We start from the raw sequence: 16,387 nt of genomic DNA on the forward strand, positions 1-16,387 counted from the left end.
TATCAAGAAAATATTCAAAATCGACTCACAAAATATTGACGTCTCGTTTTACATAATTTGTGCGCTAAATAAAATTTTTTCACAAAGGAAATGGACAAAAAAAGCTCTGTATTCGACACCGTTAGCCAAAGTGCTGTACGTAGAATAAGCACGTGTTTCACTCGTGGCGTTTTAGCCGTTTTCCATTTTCCATGAGCAAATGATCTCGTTGGTTCGAGAGTCTAACGACTCGCCGAAGCGAGTTTCTGCATCCGCGCACCTGTGTCACCGAAAAGGTCTTCACCTGACCGAGGAACCGCGATATATCCTCGCGACGCGAAGGCGAGCTCCCGACATCGATCTCGGAAAGCCGATGCGACATGAGTTCCAATTACTGCCGCTCGAAATTGCCCTTGTTCTTCTACCCGCTACGCGCCGATCGGATCCGAAATTCGCGATATTGATATTCTATCGGAAATGCTTAAAGTGCGTTTCGATTTACGTTTTCTGACAATTTTTACAGTCGTTTTAATTCTGCTGATAGCTATGATTTACATTAATCTCTCTCCCTCCCCCCTCCCTCTTTCTCTCTTTCTTTCCTTTTTTGATTTTTATTAATTAAATATTTAGAAATAAAAAAAAATTAATTTTAGTTTATCGCCAATAACTTAATATACCAAACTTATTTCAAGAGAATCCATTAACATATAATGATGTTGGTTTTAAAATCAGTGTATTTTATATCTTGCACGCTAATTTGAGAGAAGCATATAGATAAAACAACAGCTTCTCTAAAAGAGTTCTCATTGTAATACTATACGCATACTTGATATATGTTTATATTGTATATCTTTGTCGCAACTAAATAAAAATTCTCTACCTTGATTATATAGCCTTCTTTCATCCATACGCTTCTATTAAAACTTTAAACAGCTATCGGCAATCTCTTTTTTCACATTTAAACAAAGACACACATATATATATATATATATATATATATACTGATAATCCACGAACGATTCAAGGCCTCCAAAGGGATGTGCAGGGGGAGTTAGGAGCCGCTCGTTTGTCTTAATAAAGTGCGTCGAAGCCACGCTCTTCATGGTGGTTGACTTATGGCCAGTCATCTGGCGGGGCGGAGAATCTTCTTCTCATGGGGAATCCTAGACCCTTTTTTCACCCTTCACGACGAAAAGGTAGTTTCGTTCTCCCTTCCCGATATTCACGGGCACCCCCGCGCGATCGTTAACCCCGTCGCCGGGCTCCATCAATCGAAGAGAGGATGTTGGTTAATGATGGCGATCATTCGTCATCGGGATAGATACCCATCTCTCGGACGGTCGCTTGTCGAGTTCGAGTCTGTTACGAAGCCAGAAATTTCCAACAGGGATTTCCACGATATGGCTCATTGTTTCTCACGCGAGAATATCTCACATCGCGATCTATTTTCATAGCGCTTGTAGAAATTAAACGCATATTTATTTAAAATTGATATAAATATATCTATTATATAATGAGATTCGATAATATCTGTGAATTTAAATAAATTAAATCTACAATTTGGGATTTAATAACGTTGCGTTTAAATGATGAAGAGAAATTGCCCGTTCGCGTCCTGATTTGGGATTCATAATTCTTATGAAGTTTGAAATAAAGGAAACGATAAGCATCGCTCTCCTCTACAGTAACATCGATGTCCTCGGGCGCGACGTCGATGATTTATCATTTGTGTACACCGGTGCAAGAAAAGTGGGTCTCCCCAGTGACTGTGTAAACAGTGCATTACAGATAGGGACAGATGGAAACTCGGGGGCCGCCCTGTTTAACCGCGCCGATGTCGATCTCTTTCGAGGAAAAGGCGGTTGCTCGCACGTCGCTCGATGCCCACGATCGATAGCGCGCGGGTGCTCGCGTTTCAATTTGTGCTGGAAGAACCTTCAACGTCGCGCGTAAAATATAGTTAGATATATCCATGATAAATGATGCTTTTCACAATTTATCAAATGCAGGCGCGCCTGATATACAATTGCATTACACGGCGCTAATTGGAAAAGTTTCGCCGGTTATAATGAACATTTTACCTTGTTATTTTTATACGCATATACACCGGGATCAATATAAATTTAGAGTAAGACATTAAACTACATTCGTCTCATCACGAGTCGAGATAAATTAGATCCCGCGCGATATCTTCCGCTCTTCCTTTGAGTGTCAAGCTTATTTCTAACTCGTCACGTGGACCTTCCGCTTTTCAATTTGCCGTCATGGAGAAACACTGAAGGAAGCGTGATGTAGCTGGATTTTATGTCAGCTATTTTCACAAACGTCTTTCTACCTTAAAATAGGAAAATATGGTTTATCCCTTTGTTCTTCACCCAACGGATTAAACATACGAATCATATGAAACTTTTATACGCAAAGAGATTACGGCTAAACCCCAGCTTGTCCTTAATTATAAACGATGGGATCAGCACCTTTTGTCCCGTCTAACACGTTGCTTGTTTCGCAGAGATGGGCGTGGAACCACCGTCCACGTCAGACATCGACAAGATCCAACAGCCGGTGAAACTGATCCTGTCCAGCACGTGCCATCACGCTTACACGTCCTGCAAGTGAGTTCGCAACTTCTCGTTGTAGCGCGACCGATCATTGTAGACGGGACAAACTGCATATGGGATGTTTTTGTTTGCGCAGAAACGATCCGGAATGCAAGAATCTGCTGGAGCCCGTTCTGAGCCACTGCGACGCGACGACGTGCGCGAGGAACGAGTGCATGGAAGCGCTGCAGCACTTCTACAAGACCGCCAATCACAAGCATTCCGTGGAAATTGCCTTCTGCCTCTGCAGGTTAATAGGCGGCAAGCCTTCTTTTAACTCTTTTGGTTACGGCTGAGCTAGATGCGAAGCTGGTACCGCTGTACGCACAGCTCAGCCGTGAAGAATTCGATTAAAAAACGCGAACGTTCTTACGATGAAACAAATGCACAGATTAATTGAAGATATTCCTGCTTAATAGCAACAAGGTATAAAGGCATGGGAAAGAGACATTATAGTGACTTTATGCCGAAAGGGAACCATTCAGAGAGAAGCTATTATAGTGGCGTTTTGTTCCTAAGAACAAGTTAGCGGCAAGCCGTTATAATCACGCGTAGTAGCCAAAGGGTTAACTCTATTATTAACTCTATTGTTATTATATTTTTGATATTTAGAGATTTATTACGTAGTTTGATACATCTTCAATTTCTTTCCTTTCTTTATTATTTAAAGGACTTATTTAATCTTTTTATATTTTTTCTTTTTCATGGTTGCCACACATTGCCGCAAAGTATACTTTATCGTTTAGAAAATTTATCGCGTGTTTCGTGCGTCTCTCGCTAACAGCGTTCTTTTCAGCAGAAAGATTTTCTGTCAACATAACTATACCGGAGCGATTGCTCTTTTCGGTTATGTTCTGTCGGCGCTGAATGTTTAATTGGCCGTCTATTGTCGTGAGAAAGTCGCGTTAAAATATTAACGAAGGGTGGCTAGCTGCACGAGCGACTGTGTCGCGCGGCACAATGCGCGACGTAACGTGAATTAATAACGGATTATTGTACCGGGAGTGGCGCAGCTGCGAGCGCCGAAATGACGAATCAACTGTCGGCGCCGCGCCGTCGTAAATTAATTTGGAATTAATCGAAGGACGCGCGTTGTTAACTCGCGTTCTAATTACGCGCGCGCGCGCACGTACACGCCGGCGAAAAATTTTTCGAAATCCGGCGAATTGAAACCGGAGCTTTGGATCGCTACGCGAAACAATGCGCGCCGGCCGCTATGCATATGCCGAGTAGTGCGCGTTACACTGCATCCGGCTACGCGCGGCGGCCGGTCCGAGCCGATATGCCAGAGGAAAAAAGAAAACGCAAACGCGTTTAACTGACAGAAATGCCAGATCATATTCTCGATGCATCCCCGCATCATGCATTCAGCGCTGAACTTGGATGAAGGTAATAATAGGCACAATACAGAGTTGCAGGGATGAATAAAGAATAGAGGGAGCGCATGATTGCAATAGATTGTTCTCGGTGAATTATGAAAATTTTAAACTGAATTGAGGTAACTATAAATTACAATTTCTCCTGTGATCGGTATCTTATTGCAGATGTATCTTTGATATTCTTTATAGAAAAGAAAAAAAACTTTCCGTTATGTGTGTCTATGGTTACAATCAAAGGATAGAAACGTTAGCAAATCAAGTGTAACTTTCCCATATCCTTTTTACTTTTAAATAAAACTTAGGTATTTAATTTGTTGTTATACTAATAAATTTTTAACACGGTTGTAATAAAGTTGGAGATTGAGAAACCGAATATATTTTAGAATATAATTAATGCGAAATTATGAAATAAGAAATATGCGGTGAAACAAAGTTAATTTACATTGGCATTTACAACTTTGTGCAACAAGAGTAATCAAAGGCTTTAGTATAATCCCGAGTCGAGCAAGTAAGGGAGTGACGGGATTCTCGTGATTATTAAATTGTCTTTTGAGGTATTAAATAATCCTTATTTATTATAGCGCAAAGTATTTATTGATTAAATCCAATCTTATGATAACCGCGAATTCTTCTGCAAAAACGTTTTATATTCTTGACAATTACTTGAGAGATTAATCGAAATTGCATACGTAAATTTTTTCAAGTTATATAGAGCAAATATCAAGCGATAAGAAGCGAGCCAACATCTCGCAATGACAACTACGACGAAATCCTTGAAGCAACCCTAATATTTCTCTCGCGCGAAAGGCTCGTATTTTTTAATGAGGCTTCTTTAACTTTAAAGTGGCTTTTGGTCGCGAAACAATGCGGAAACTTTCCGCTCTTGCCTCGCGTCTTATTTTTATCCCACGAGTCCTCGTGGCAGTTTTTTTTTTCATGAAATCGTCCTTTTATTCATCTCAAAATAAGAACAATCCGAACAACTGAATAGGAAAACTCGACTAAAATAAAACACGCATTTGATTAACGCTCGAACGAGCAATGCGCATCCAGCCCTATTTTGTTTGTCATAATTAATGCATCGATATTACTATTTCGTGACAAAGTACTAATTACTATTTAGATTACAATAATTAAGAAACAAAACACGAATTAATTTAGAAGATCTTTTAACTAAAGCTGAAAGCCATAAATAGTAACAAAAGTATTAAAATATTTTTTTTAAGATTTAATTGTTTTTTAATTCGGATAATATTAGAGTCGCAATTTTGTTTAGACTTTTTTTTACATAAACTATAGCGTGCTTTAAATAATTTTCTGAATCTTATTGCATACTCGTCTATGTTTCTCATGTTGCAGAAAAACGGATAGCAAAAAGGACGAGTGCATAGTGGCGCAAGAGAAAATGCATCCAACTTGCGCGCAGCGCATAGACGGCGCCGAAATGCCAACGTGTCACAGTCTGGCCGAGAATTGCAAAGAGAACAGGAGCTGCAGGTGAGGTGTAATGCGTCATATTCACGTTTTTGAAAATTTGCTTGTTTCTGCATAAACTTTCCGTACACGGACGGATCGCAAGTGTTGAAAACGTAAAACGAATGCGCGTGAAAAGAAAATCTTTGGCAAACGAGTAGCGCGTTTGCCCAAATACGCATATATGAACATATTCTGGAAACAAAGATTCCTAATATTGATAGATATAAAAGAACAACGATTGCTTCAATGTCATAGATTTATCATAATTATACCCGACAATGAATTAAAGGTTTTCAACAAATTTTAATAAAGTCCGCTGCCGATTTTGTCTTAACAAAGAATCCATTGGATATATTAAGCGATATAAAAATCGCTATGAGAAATAAAATAGTTTTCTCAGCGCTTAAGCAGATTCATTTAAAGCGACACTCATGTACATTGTCGTAAAATCCGGAAGGTGCAGGACGTATCGTTTCATCCCTCATAGTCGCACTGGTCCTGCAGTCTGGACGGACGTCCTCTCGACTACGGAAATATTGCATTAGCGCGCGTATAAATCTTGTTGAATCGCGATTTAACTTTAAAATTGAAAAAGTTCCGGCGGGACTGCGAGAAAAAATAAGGGACGACGCGTTTGCGGTGTTTAATCGGGTGCCTCTTTGGTTTACTCAGCGAGATAAGATTGCGTCGTTCTAATTGGACATTATTATTTACGTGTCAATTTTGTTCCCGTTCCATGGCACCGCGCGGTTTTCGCCGCGAAGAAACAAAAAATTGCGAGGACAAAAATGAAAGGACATTGTACCATGCGAAACAATTTATTTTTCTAGAACGGTAACTCCTCACAGAAGACGCATTGCGATTTAGCAATTTGATTGAGTTAAACGTCATCGTGTCGTGGGTAAAATTGCACAAAAATTCTATTTATTAGATCTTACGAAAAATGATATATGAATATTAATTAACGAAGAATAAAGATAAAGTTACAATCGCGTGTAATTAACATTAATACAAAAAAGAATTGATATGTTGGCGAATTAAATTAGTCAAAAGATAGGTGCAACATGTTTAAAGATTGATTAAATAATTTATTATAATAATTTATTAATTGAGATAAGAGATTTTGGGATATTCGATAGAGTAATAAAATATGTAATGTCTTAATCTAAAAAATATCTCAATTTGAATCTTAAAATATGTATAATGTCTTAAAACTTAAAGGACTGCATAAATGTTGATTAGTCTTATTTATAATTAATTGAATTTATTTCTATTTGCAAAAATATTTTTATTATTAATCGAAGGATATTTATTTCCTTCTTTAGTTCGAGAACATTATTACCACCGAATTACAGATTTTATTATTTTTTTACATGCAGTATACCGTTGTATTGTTATTGATAAATTAATATTTTTACTAACAAAAATTGTATTAAATTATTTGTACGTCATCATACATATCTTATTTATTGAATTCTGATTCACAGTTTGTTAGACATACCGTTTTATGTCATGGAGTATCGATGTACTCCCCAATTAATCTGCTATTACTGGATTACATGATATAAAAAAACGCAGTTTAGAATTGAGTAAATTGAGAGAAAGAAATCAGTTAAGAATTTTATCAACCAAGTATTTTTAATGCATATGTTATAATGTTTAATTTATTTAAAATATTACATAAAACTGTACGTACATATAATCCTATAGAGTATATTGAAATATATATTGTATCAAAAATAATATATTTTTTGTGGAGTATTAGTTAGAATAAGTACAAATTTTGACCCTTATTTATTTTATAAATTTTTGTTAATTACCTTAATGAATTTTTATTTCAAATTTTGATTTTTTAACGCATAAAAAGCACCAATCAATTTTTTCCATCGGAATTGTTTGCGAACTTTAAATTTTTTATATACGTATTTCAGTATACATGGTTTTCGGACATTATTCGATATATACATATCACAAATTGGTATGTAGTTATATCGGCCCTTGTTTAACGACAGAACGTTAAACATAACAGAAAATTAAAATATTACGTAAGAGTGTAAAATACACTTCACGTTAATAAATACGTTTGAAAAAACAGCGTGGATAACGAAGGATTAAACTGGGCGAAAAGGAGCGTGCAATCGTGAGCGATGGAACGTGTGCACGTGCGTCGCTGATCGATTAAATTAGAACATGCGTGCACGCACGCACGCACGCACGCACGCACGCACGCACGCACGCACGCGTACGTACGTACATACGTATGCACGGTTCGATTCAGCGTTTTAATTGATTTATCGCCGAGGGCGAATGAATCCATTTTTAATTTTGCCATTTAGAGGGTATCTACGGGCGACACGGAAACGAGCAATCGCTGCGTGCCATAGATGAACGCTTTGTGAATCGGGATGCATTCCCGCGCTACGAAGTATCTCTATAGCATTTATTTAATTGCTTTCTGTAATGATTGCTTGAAATACGCCAGCATTCATTTTTATCGTGACAGTTGTTTGTAAATGAATCGCCAAACTCGCAATTAGCAGAATTAACCACGCAATGCGCTAAGAATCATAGTCAATTAATCATTGATTTAATTGTCAATAATTTTTTTTCAGTTTTTTTATGTTTTATACTAATTTACTCTACTATTGCTACAAATTGTTACATTATATTTTTATCAAGTTATTTTTTACTTATAATTTCCATTGGATATAGCTTCTTAACTTATTTGTAGGTATATGATTAGCTTTTAACACAAAATAAATATAATTATTCCCTATAATTGAGCGATTGGTACAAAGCTTATTTATGTACAAAGAATAAAATTTTTGTTACATGCTGTAACAGTTTTTACGCCATGTCCATTCTGTATACTTTTATCTGTGTTTATTATTTATTCAATGTGAAACTTCGTTAGAAACTTTGCTAATGAACTTCAGTAATTTTTGAATTTAGACACCTATTTGTCTGATTTAACGATTCTATCGTTAACTTTATTTTAAATACAAATAAAAGTACATTTGATTTCTAATACGACAAATACACAAACGCAGTTTAATAGTACGTAATGATCTTATTGAGAAAGCGTGATTGACAAAACTCGAAATAGAAATACAGTTTGCATGTTTCTAAATTCAACTGTAAGAAATATGATTAATTCAAATTAAAAATTAACGCTCCTATTTATTATATTAAAATATTTTAAATATTGTTCTATATAGAACACGTTTTCCTAATTTTTAAAAAATATTTTTTAAAAAACATATAGGTATATATTATCAAACAGCGAGTCAGTGAAAGGCTTACAATATTTACACATATCTAAATTAAGAAATTCACAAAAAGATAATTTTTTGTGTAAGATTGTGTACATTCTGACTCTAAATCATCATGCAAATTGTTGTAATTATATATACTATAAAATTATATGTATAGTTGATTTGCGTCTTTGTAGAAACAAAGCTCATGTTGTACTATGAGTACATATTTATATGGACCATATCAATTGTCACACCAACAGTCTTTATGACCAATGAGAACACCCAGCCATTGGCTACTATCGAAATATTAGCCCCTTCGATCATCTAATATGTCACCAGTAACCACACAGATACAATGATCGTTAGAACATCACTTACAATTACTGATGCCAAAGACACTTTTGGACATCTTTTTCATGAAGGTAATTATTTGCCTCGAAAATCAGTCAATTTGTCAATTAATTCAATTTTACGTTTAATAATTTGTCAAAGTGTCATTTATTTACTTACAGCTAAAAATTGACGTTCTAATAAAACGTCCATGTTTAATTAATGTATGAACACCAGTTTCTCCGGTATATTTACTGTTAGAAGAAATAAATCTACTTTTTGGCATTTAGTATAAATTAACTTCCTTTCAATATGGGTTGACTGTACAATATGTATATATAATTAAATTTCCTAATTATAATTAATTATGCATATCAATGGCTGAGCAATATCTTCGGATCGATTCCAAGTAATCGTAGCATTACATGCCAGCTAGCATCGACATGCCAGCAATTTTTAGATAATTTGAGATAATAATGTTTCTATTTTTCCAGACTTAGGCTGGAGTATTACGAGCAGAGTTGCGCGGTCGACAGCGTGACGAAGAAATGTGCCGGGCCAACCTCCGAGTGCAGAAAAGCCATGCTGGGCATCCTGGGTACGGAACTTCATACGAATTGCGCTTGTAAGGGCACCGAGATCAACCAGCTCTACGGCTGTCTGGGTTGGCAGCGACTTCTCTGGGTGAACCCTTGCGTAGGTAAGCGGAAAATTTTGGGATATTCATTACTCGCGTTGGGGATTCACACAACAGTCGTAACAATTTAAATTAGGGAAGTCAAGCTTGGTAATTCACTTTTTTTTTATAGATACTAGATACAGACAGAGAAAATTTAATGTTGTAAAATTTAATTAACCTTATATTGAAAATACGATAAAAGTAAAACAGTAAAAAGCAAACCGATTATTGGGTATTTTTCGAGGATAGAATAAATAACATCTATAAGAGAAATAACTGTTATTCTTTAAAACAATTAACCTACTTTGTAAATAGCAGGTATACTTTAGGGGAGTTATTTGAAAACGCGGTAATCTCGAAATCGATATCGAATCAGAATATCCGGATTAAATAAAAATAATAATCGCAAGCTGCACGCACACCGGTATCGGAATGTTAATTAATATAGACTGATGATATACTGCTTCAATGTTTGACCGGTCTTCGCAAATGTTTATCTCACACGATTCCATCAGCATGAAAAACGACGTGACGGTTATTTTCTTTTTCATTAAACGGCATTTCGCAATGAATATATTTTGCATTTAATTATTGCATATAAATATATTTGTGTTTGATTTCCTGTAAGTGTCATTTGTCGTACACAACATAAAATATAAAGTTATAAAATATCCATCTATTATTTTGATATTAAGCTATTTTTTGCTAAGCTTGAGTTCGAATTTTTCTTAACATTTATAAATTCGATTTAAGATCCGATGTAAATTGTCTCTAATATTGAAAATTGAAAGAGCACATTAAATTACGTAGAAACTAATTAATAAGAATTTATCTTTTAACTAATATCGCTTTAACTTTTATAATTAAATTCAATTTCTAATTTATTAAAAATATTCAATGACGATAAACTGAAAAATTGCTAAATTCGACTGAAAAGTTGTTAGAGAATTATCCATAATAATTTCTATTCTGGGTCACCGTACACATATATAAACAATACAGCGTATAATTAGCATGGAACAGACAAAGCATGAAGCTTTGCCGATGCGCTCGGCATGATGCGCTTCTAAAACGCAGTAGGAGATGCAATTTCTTCGTATCTAAATGACTTATCTACTGACTGAATGCAGTCCATTGCATTCGCCGTGCTTTACAACTCGACGGGGTCGAGAGAGATCGATAAGAGGCAACCTGTGTCGTTTGTTCGACCGGTGTAATTGCAATTTTGCGCGTGGCATCACTAACTGCATAGATCATCGTCATATCGCAAATCTTGTCTTTTTCCTGATTGCATCAAATTTGTTTTAAATACAATGGGAATTGTATAATTAATTGTTTAGAATACATCTTTAATGATAAATGGAAAAAATAACAATCTTATTCCCGTTTATAATTTCACATTAAAGTATTTATAATTAAATCCTTGAGATATTGTTTTAGATATTACTTGCAAGATTTAACCGCAATTTGCTTTTTAAAAAAAAGATAGAAAACCGCGGGTTATTGCCGTTTCGTTAAGTATTTATAAATGCTGATAAATATAATCTATTTCGCGAGAATAAAAGTTGCAGGTTTGCCGCTGCAGCTCGTAAAATATTATTACGCGCATCTTACGTTCCCTATTATTGCTATACGCGTCCCGCGAGAGGAGAGGCGCGCGCGGTGCCCCCTTGAAAGTGTAATCACCCCGGAGCCCCTCGGTAGCTGAAATATTTCGCAGCAGCTGTGTGCCACCGGCGGCGCCGCGGCGATACGGGGAGCCGGGGCGACTTTCCCGATACTTTCATACTTCCACGTCGGATGACTACACGTGTACATTCAACTGCAATTTTACAGGCTCTCCGTTCGGCACTTTATATTGCTTAGCGGTTGTTATTTGCGGCCACACGTCCGTTTCCTGGCGCGCGCGGTACGAGCGAGGGAAGAAAGTATTAAGCCCCCGAAGTTACTCCGAGGTGACGATGCCGATTCGAGTCGGCGGTTTTTCGTGCTTATTATTGTGCCGTGAAACGTTCTGAGTTATACGACCAAAAAGTGAAAGCACATCCCAGCACGGGTAATCATAAAACATGGAATCGTAAATAAATTTTCGGCCAAAGTATTTCCACAAGAAGTTCTGCAAGAGTAGTCGCGCGAAATAATAAATGTTGACAGAGATTTCCTGCTGCATTATTCCTAACTAAGTACCTTTCGATATAATCTTCAATCAATTTCAGTTTTTGCATCGAGAATGTTATCGGTGATTACAGTGGAGTCGCAGAAGGACTTTCACGCGCGCAAGAAGCACCATCATTCGCGTACGACGACAGCGAAGACAACGACAACGACGACGGCATCGGCAGTCGCGTCGACGACGAGGTCGCCGGCGAGCACGACGGCGACCACCGCGGTGGTCGAACAAGTGGAAGATAATCAAATACCGGAAGTGACGAGGTGGCCGACCACCGAACCCACGGAAACTTGGGAAATCACAACCACCACCATAAGCACCACTCCGAGCACCACCACGACCACCACGCCGACACCACGTGAGTGGAGTCTGAACGCATTTAATGATAATTAGTTCCCTACGCAATAATTGGCTTGATTTCTCTCGTGCTTTATCGGGGCGTTCTGCCATGGGAAATTTTAGTTACTAATTGCTTTTTTCAATTTCGTTCAATTTTAAGGGGTATGGAAATACAGCTAGCGCTAAAAAATAAACGTTTACAAATGTTTAAAATAAATGTTTACAAATTATACCTTGAAACATATTTTGTACGTAATGAAAACTTGTTTTCCGTAGATTTTACTGTAACAGCAATTTCATCTGGAACTTGATTGGTCATTATATTTAATTATAATACATACAATAATTTATGTTGGAAATTGCATTCATTGCGAAATTTTAAACTTTACGTTTATACTGTTATATTTCCATAGCGTTAATCTAAATTTCAAGATTCTTGTTTCCAATCATTATGTGTCTACGCATCTTAAACATCTATACTTTTTAATTCAAGCCGGACAACGTCTCTTTTTCATAAATAAACCTCCGCGTACCGGTAGCTTGAGAAAAAGGAGAATTTTTAATCTCTTTCGTCTGCCGCATCAAGAAGCAAATTAGATAGATCGCCTCCGGGTGAGATACGTTGGGAGAAAAGAGGTTGATAAAGGACTGGAGAAATAAACTGGCGAAAAAGACAGCTTCTCACGCGTCACTCTCTTTGTAGGCTTCTGCGTGGTTCAAAGGCCGAGACACAGTCAGCAATACATAAGAGAAGGCAAGGGCAAAAGGGTGAGTCGCTCGCAATCTCCCAAGTCTCTCGCGATCGCCGTCGCGACGCAAAGCGCTCACCGCCGCCGCGGCCGCCACCCTTGAGAACCGATCCTCGCGAGGCAAAAAAAGAGAAAGCGAGGGTTTTGTGGACGTCATACCGGAAAGGGTGTCAGCGGAAATCGGATATTTAATGCACACAGCGAATTTTATCGTAAAGAAACGAAAAAGTCGCCCGCGGCTTCTTTTCGACGTCGCGATGTATTTTTTTAACTCTCTCATTGATGAGAAATTTCCTCAATTCTAAAAGCAAGCTAAAAAGTTTTAATTAATTATATTAAAAGACAAACGCGCGCGGCAATATTTATTCTTATCCTGATATTTTTTTGAATTTTATTTTGATAAGTTTGTCGATGAAATATGAAATAAAAATGTTGCCTGAAGAAAATATGAAGCGTATGTATATAAACTGTTATAATTTAGAATGTGGGTATTCAGATGATAAATTTTAGTATCGTAAAATGTTTCAAGTTTGAACTGCGCCAATGTGTTCTAATAAAAGTAAAAAAATAAAATATCATAGATTTATATAGAAACTTTATGAAAAGGTTACAGTATAGAAAATAAAATGTGCCGCGAATGAAAGCAATCTGATTTTAGCGGTAACGCAAATTAATAGTGACACGGAGATATTAAAACCATGAAAAACCATCATGTCAGCTTAAAATTATATAACGTAAAACTGCATATATAAAAAATTATTTATTATATATTGCACATATAAGTAACAATCAAAAATAAGTAATAAAGCTTTTTTACATTTGTGGCAAACGATATATTTTTAAGATGCATGATGATGGGTGAACGTATCGATTTCAACGTGCTCTGTTTGCGTAGCTTTATCGCGAGGACGAGCCCGAATGCTCGGAGCTCTGCCACTGTGGTGAGGGCGAGCAACTCGTTTGCAACACCATCTGCGTCGATTCGTCACCCTGTAAGACGGATTTCGCTTTCTACAACCACGAAGCGCCGGCCTACCAGGCGCACCGAGGTCCTTGCCTTTGCTATAGCGGCGGCTTTATATGCATGCGGCCTTCACCCGGTGAGTAATCATCTCTCTCATAATTGATGCGATTAAATTAAAGTCGATCGTTTAAACAACACTTTTACTGAACTCTTCGTGAACGAGCAACAACTTAATTTTGTTTTATTGTAAAATAAATGGAAGAATTATACCGAATAAGTACATTTATTACGCCAACAAATAATTAACAATTAAAACTTTTTAATCGACTCGATTGGCTATAAATTAAATTATTTAAATACGATGCTTATATATAAGCTTCAAAATTATAATACATTAATTTAAAAGGACCAAGATCAATTGAAATGTCTTGATGATTAATCTGACCAAAATCAATGGTCGGTCTATCATGACGGTGATAGCCGATCGAGTCAATTAAAGTCTTAACAGAAGAATTATAATTTATTATAATAGTATCTTATCTTACAGGATACAGAAAACTCAAAATTTAGAAATAAATTAAAATTAAAAATAAATTAATTAATAAAATCCTATTTCTTACACAGTTTATGTTAAATATGCTCAATAAGTTTCTTCTTTTCTTTTTTTTTTCTTTTGAACTCGACGAACTCTAAATATGACGATTTTCGAGTAGTCCGACAGAAAACGATTTCTCTTCTCGCCATATAATACCAGCATTGTGTTATTTGCGCAGACACATATAGTATACCGCACGGGGTTTTCATGTTCCTGGGGTACAGCGAGAAGGACGAGACCTTATTGAAGCAGCACAACAATGTGACCGTGCTGGACGCGGTGTCGTCTCTCGACAATTTCATGAGAGAGGAAGTCAATAATCAGGTGAGGCGTTGCTGTCACGTTGTTCCTATTGATCGTTAATACCTCGGCCGGATGACACTTCGAAATTGTCGCTCCTTGGCCAACGCCGTATACGGCTCGATCGAAATTTCGCCTATAAATTCCGAAATCGAAAGAGATTGTCTTGGCACAATTTTGGCCATCACGAATTCGATGACCCAGAAAAGCATTTAAAATCAGTCGATTATTCCCTCGCGCGGGGTTTATTACATCCCGCGTTACTACGTTTCGGCGGCGCGGGCGCGGCGAAGGAGACGGGCGAAGGGAGCGCGCCGTTCCGTGAAATTCCCAGAATGCAATTAATGCGCAGCATCTCCGATCGGCGCGCAGAAATCCCGATAATGAGAAATGTCAATGAGAAATGTAATGGCTCGTCAAACTGCGCGTCGATTAAAAACTAAATCGGGCCGCGCGGAATTTAATAAAGCCGCCACGTTTGCAGCGACGGATGACGCGCCAACGTTACACCTCCTATCTACCTACCCCAGGTCAACTCTCCCTCTCGTCTTCCATTTACAGACAATATGCACGCTCTTCTTGTACAACGCGACCCGAGAAAACGTGATTGCAGTGGCACGACTCGGGACCGACAATCCACCCTTAAATAGCAGCCAGGCTCAAAGTCTGCAGCACCTGCTGCGCGTCAAGGTAAGCGAATTTCGAATGGACTTTTTTTTGCGCCGCACGAGAGAAAATTGAAAGCTTTGACGCGGGAGCTGGATAAAGCTACAAAAATTTTCGAGAAACCGCGAGACAAAGATACGTGCGCACTTGAGATGAGCTCGAGAACTTTATTATTTCCACTTTATTATCTTTTCCAAAGACCCGAGCTAAATAGAGCTTTCAGTCATTACTTTTTTTTTTTAAAGTGCGCTAGAACGTTTTGAACTTAACGCGGCGCACTAATCGCTGTATTCTTAAAAATGTTGAATTTTATATATTAAAATTGTTTAAGTATCTTTTCAACTCTTTTTCCCGCAATTGTTATTTACTTAATATACATAATAGAATATTCTGAATCTAACATGATATATATAATAGACATATCAAAATACAGAATGGCAAGAATAAGATCCAGTTCAACTTTGTAACATGTCTTGACAATATGATGTAATCTTTTCCTTTCGGATTTACGTTTTACTGCTTTTTCCGTGTAATTTGTGAGGCATTACAGTGGACGCCAAGTTAACTCTTAAATCTTTACCGCGTTTGGATTACGTGTAGGAGTGTGCTTGCAGAGTTCATAAAACCTTTTTGAGAGTCTTGCCAGCGGCAAGAAAAGCTGATCGCGTGAACGACAGCGATTCGATACACGCGCGTGCGTGCACCCGACAGGAAGTCAGTGCGAAAGGGCGATAACGAGTCCTCGCGAAAAGTTTTAATTTCCTGGCGAATCTCAGCGTCGTTCGGGCGGAATTATCGCGATTAATCCGCTCGTTCCTTGCCGAATTTCACCCTTCGCGCTACGCGATAGATCTCTGGGCGGCTGGGCGCGCAGATCGCCGATCGACCCCTCCCCCCCCCCCCCGGG

At 37.6% G+C, this 16,387-nt stretch overlaps 1 protein-coding gene across 1 annotated transcript in view; it reads left to right on the forward strand.

Annotated features, from left to right (window-relative positions):
* Gfrl (Glial cell line-derived neurotrophic family receptor-like) overlaps positions 1–16,387 on the forward strand; it is a 61,669-nt gene that overhangs the window by 16,880 nt on the left and 28,402 nt on the right. The window contains exons 4-12 of the mRNA XM_071718313.1: positions 2,489–2,591; positions 2,674–2,826; positions 5,315–5,452; positions 9,513–9,718; positions 11,947–12,225; positions 12,910–12,974; positions 13,851–14,055; positions 14,693–14,838; positions 15,376–15,504. Of these exons, the coding sequence (XP_071574414.1) occupies positions 2,489–2,591; positions 2,674–2,826; positions 5,315–5,452; positions 9,513–9,718; positions 11,947–12,225; positions 12,910–12,974; positions 13,851–14,055; positions 14,693–14,838; positions 15,376–15,504 (1,424 nt within the window). The remainder of the gene's footprint in view (positions 1–2,488; positions 2,592–2,673; positions 2,827–5,314; positions 5,453–9,512; positions 9,719–11,946; positions 12,226–12,909; positions 12,975–13,850; positions 14,056–14,692; positions 14,839–15,375; positions 15,505–16,387) is intronic.

This window comes from Temnothorax nylanderi, unplaced genomic scaffold, assembly GCF_030848795.1.
Source record: "Temnothorax nylanderi isolate EJ_2023f unplaced genomic scaffold, tnyl_v1.0 TNYL_tig0243_pilon, whole genome shotgun sequence".
NCBI lineage: Eukaryota > Metazoa > Arthropoda > Insecta > Hymenoptera > Formicidae > Temnothorax > Temnothorax nylanderi.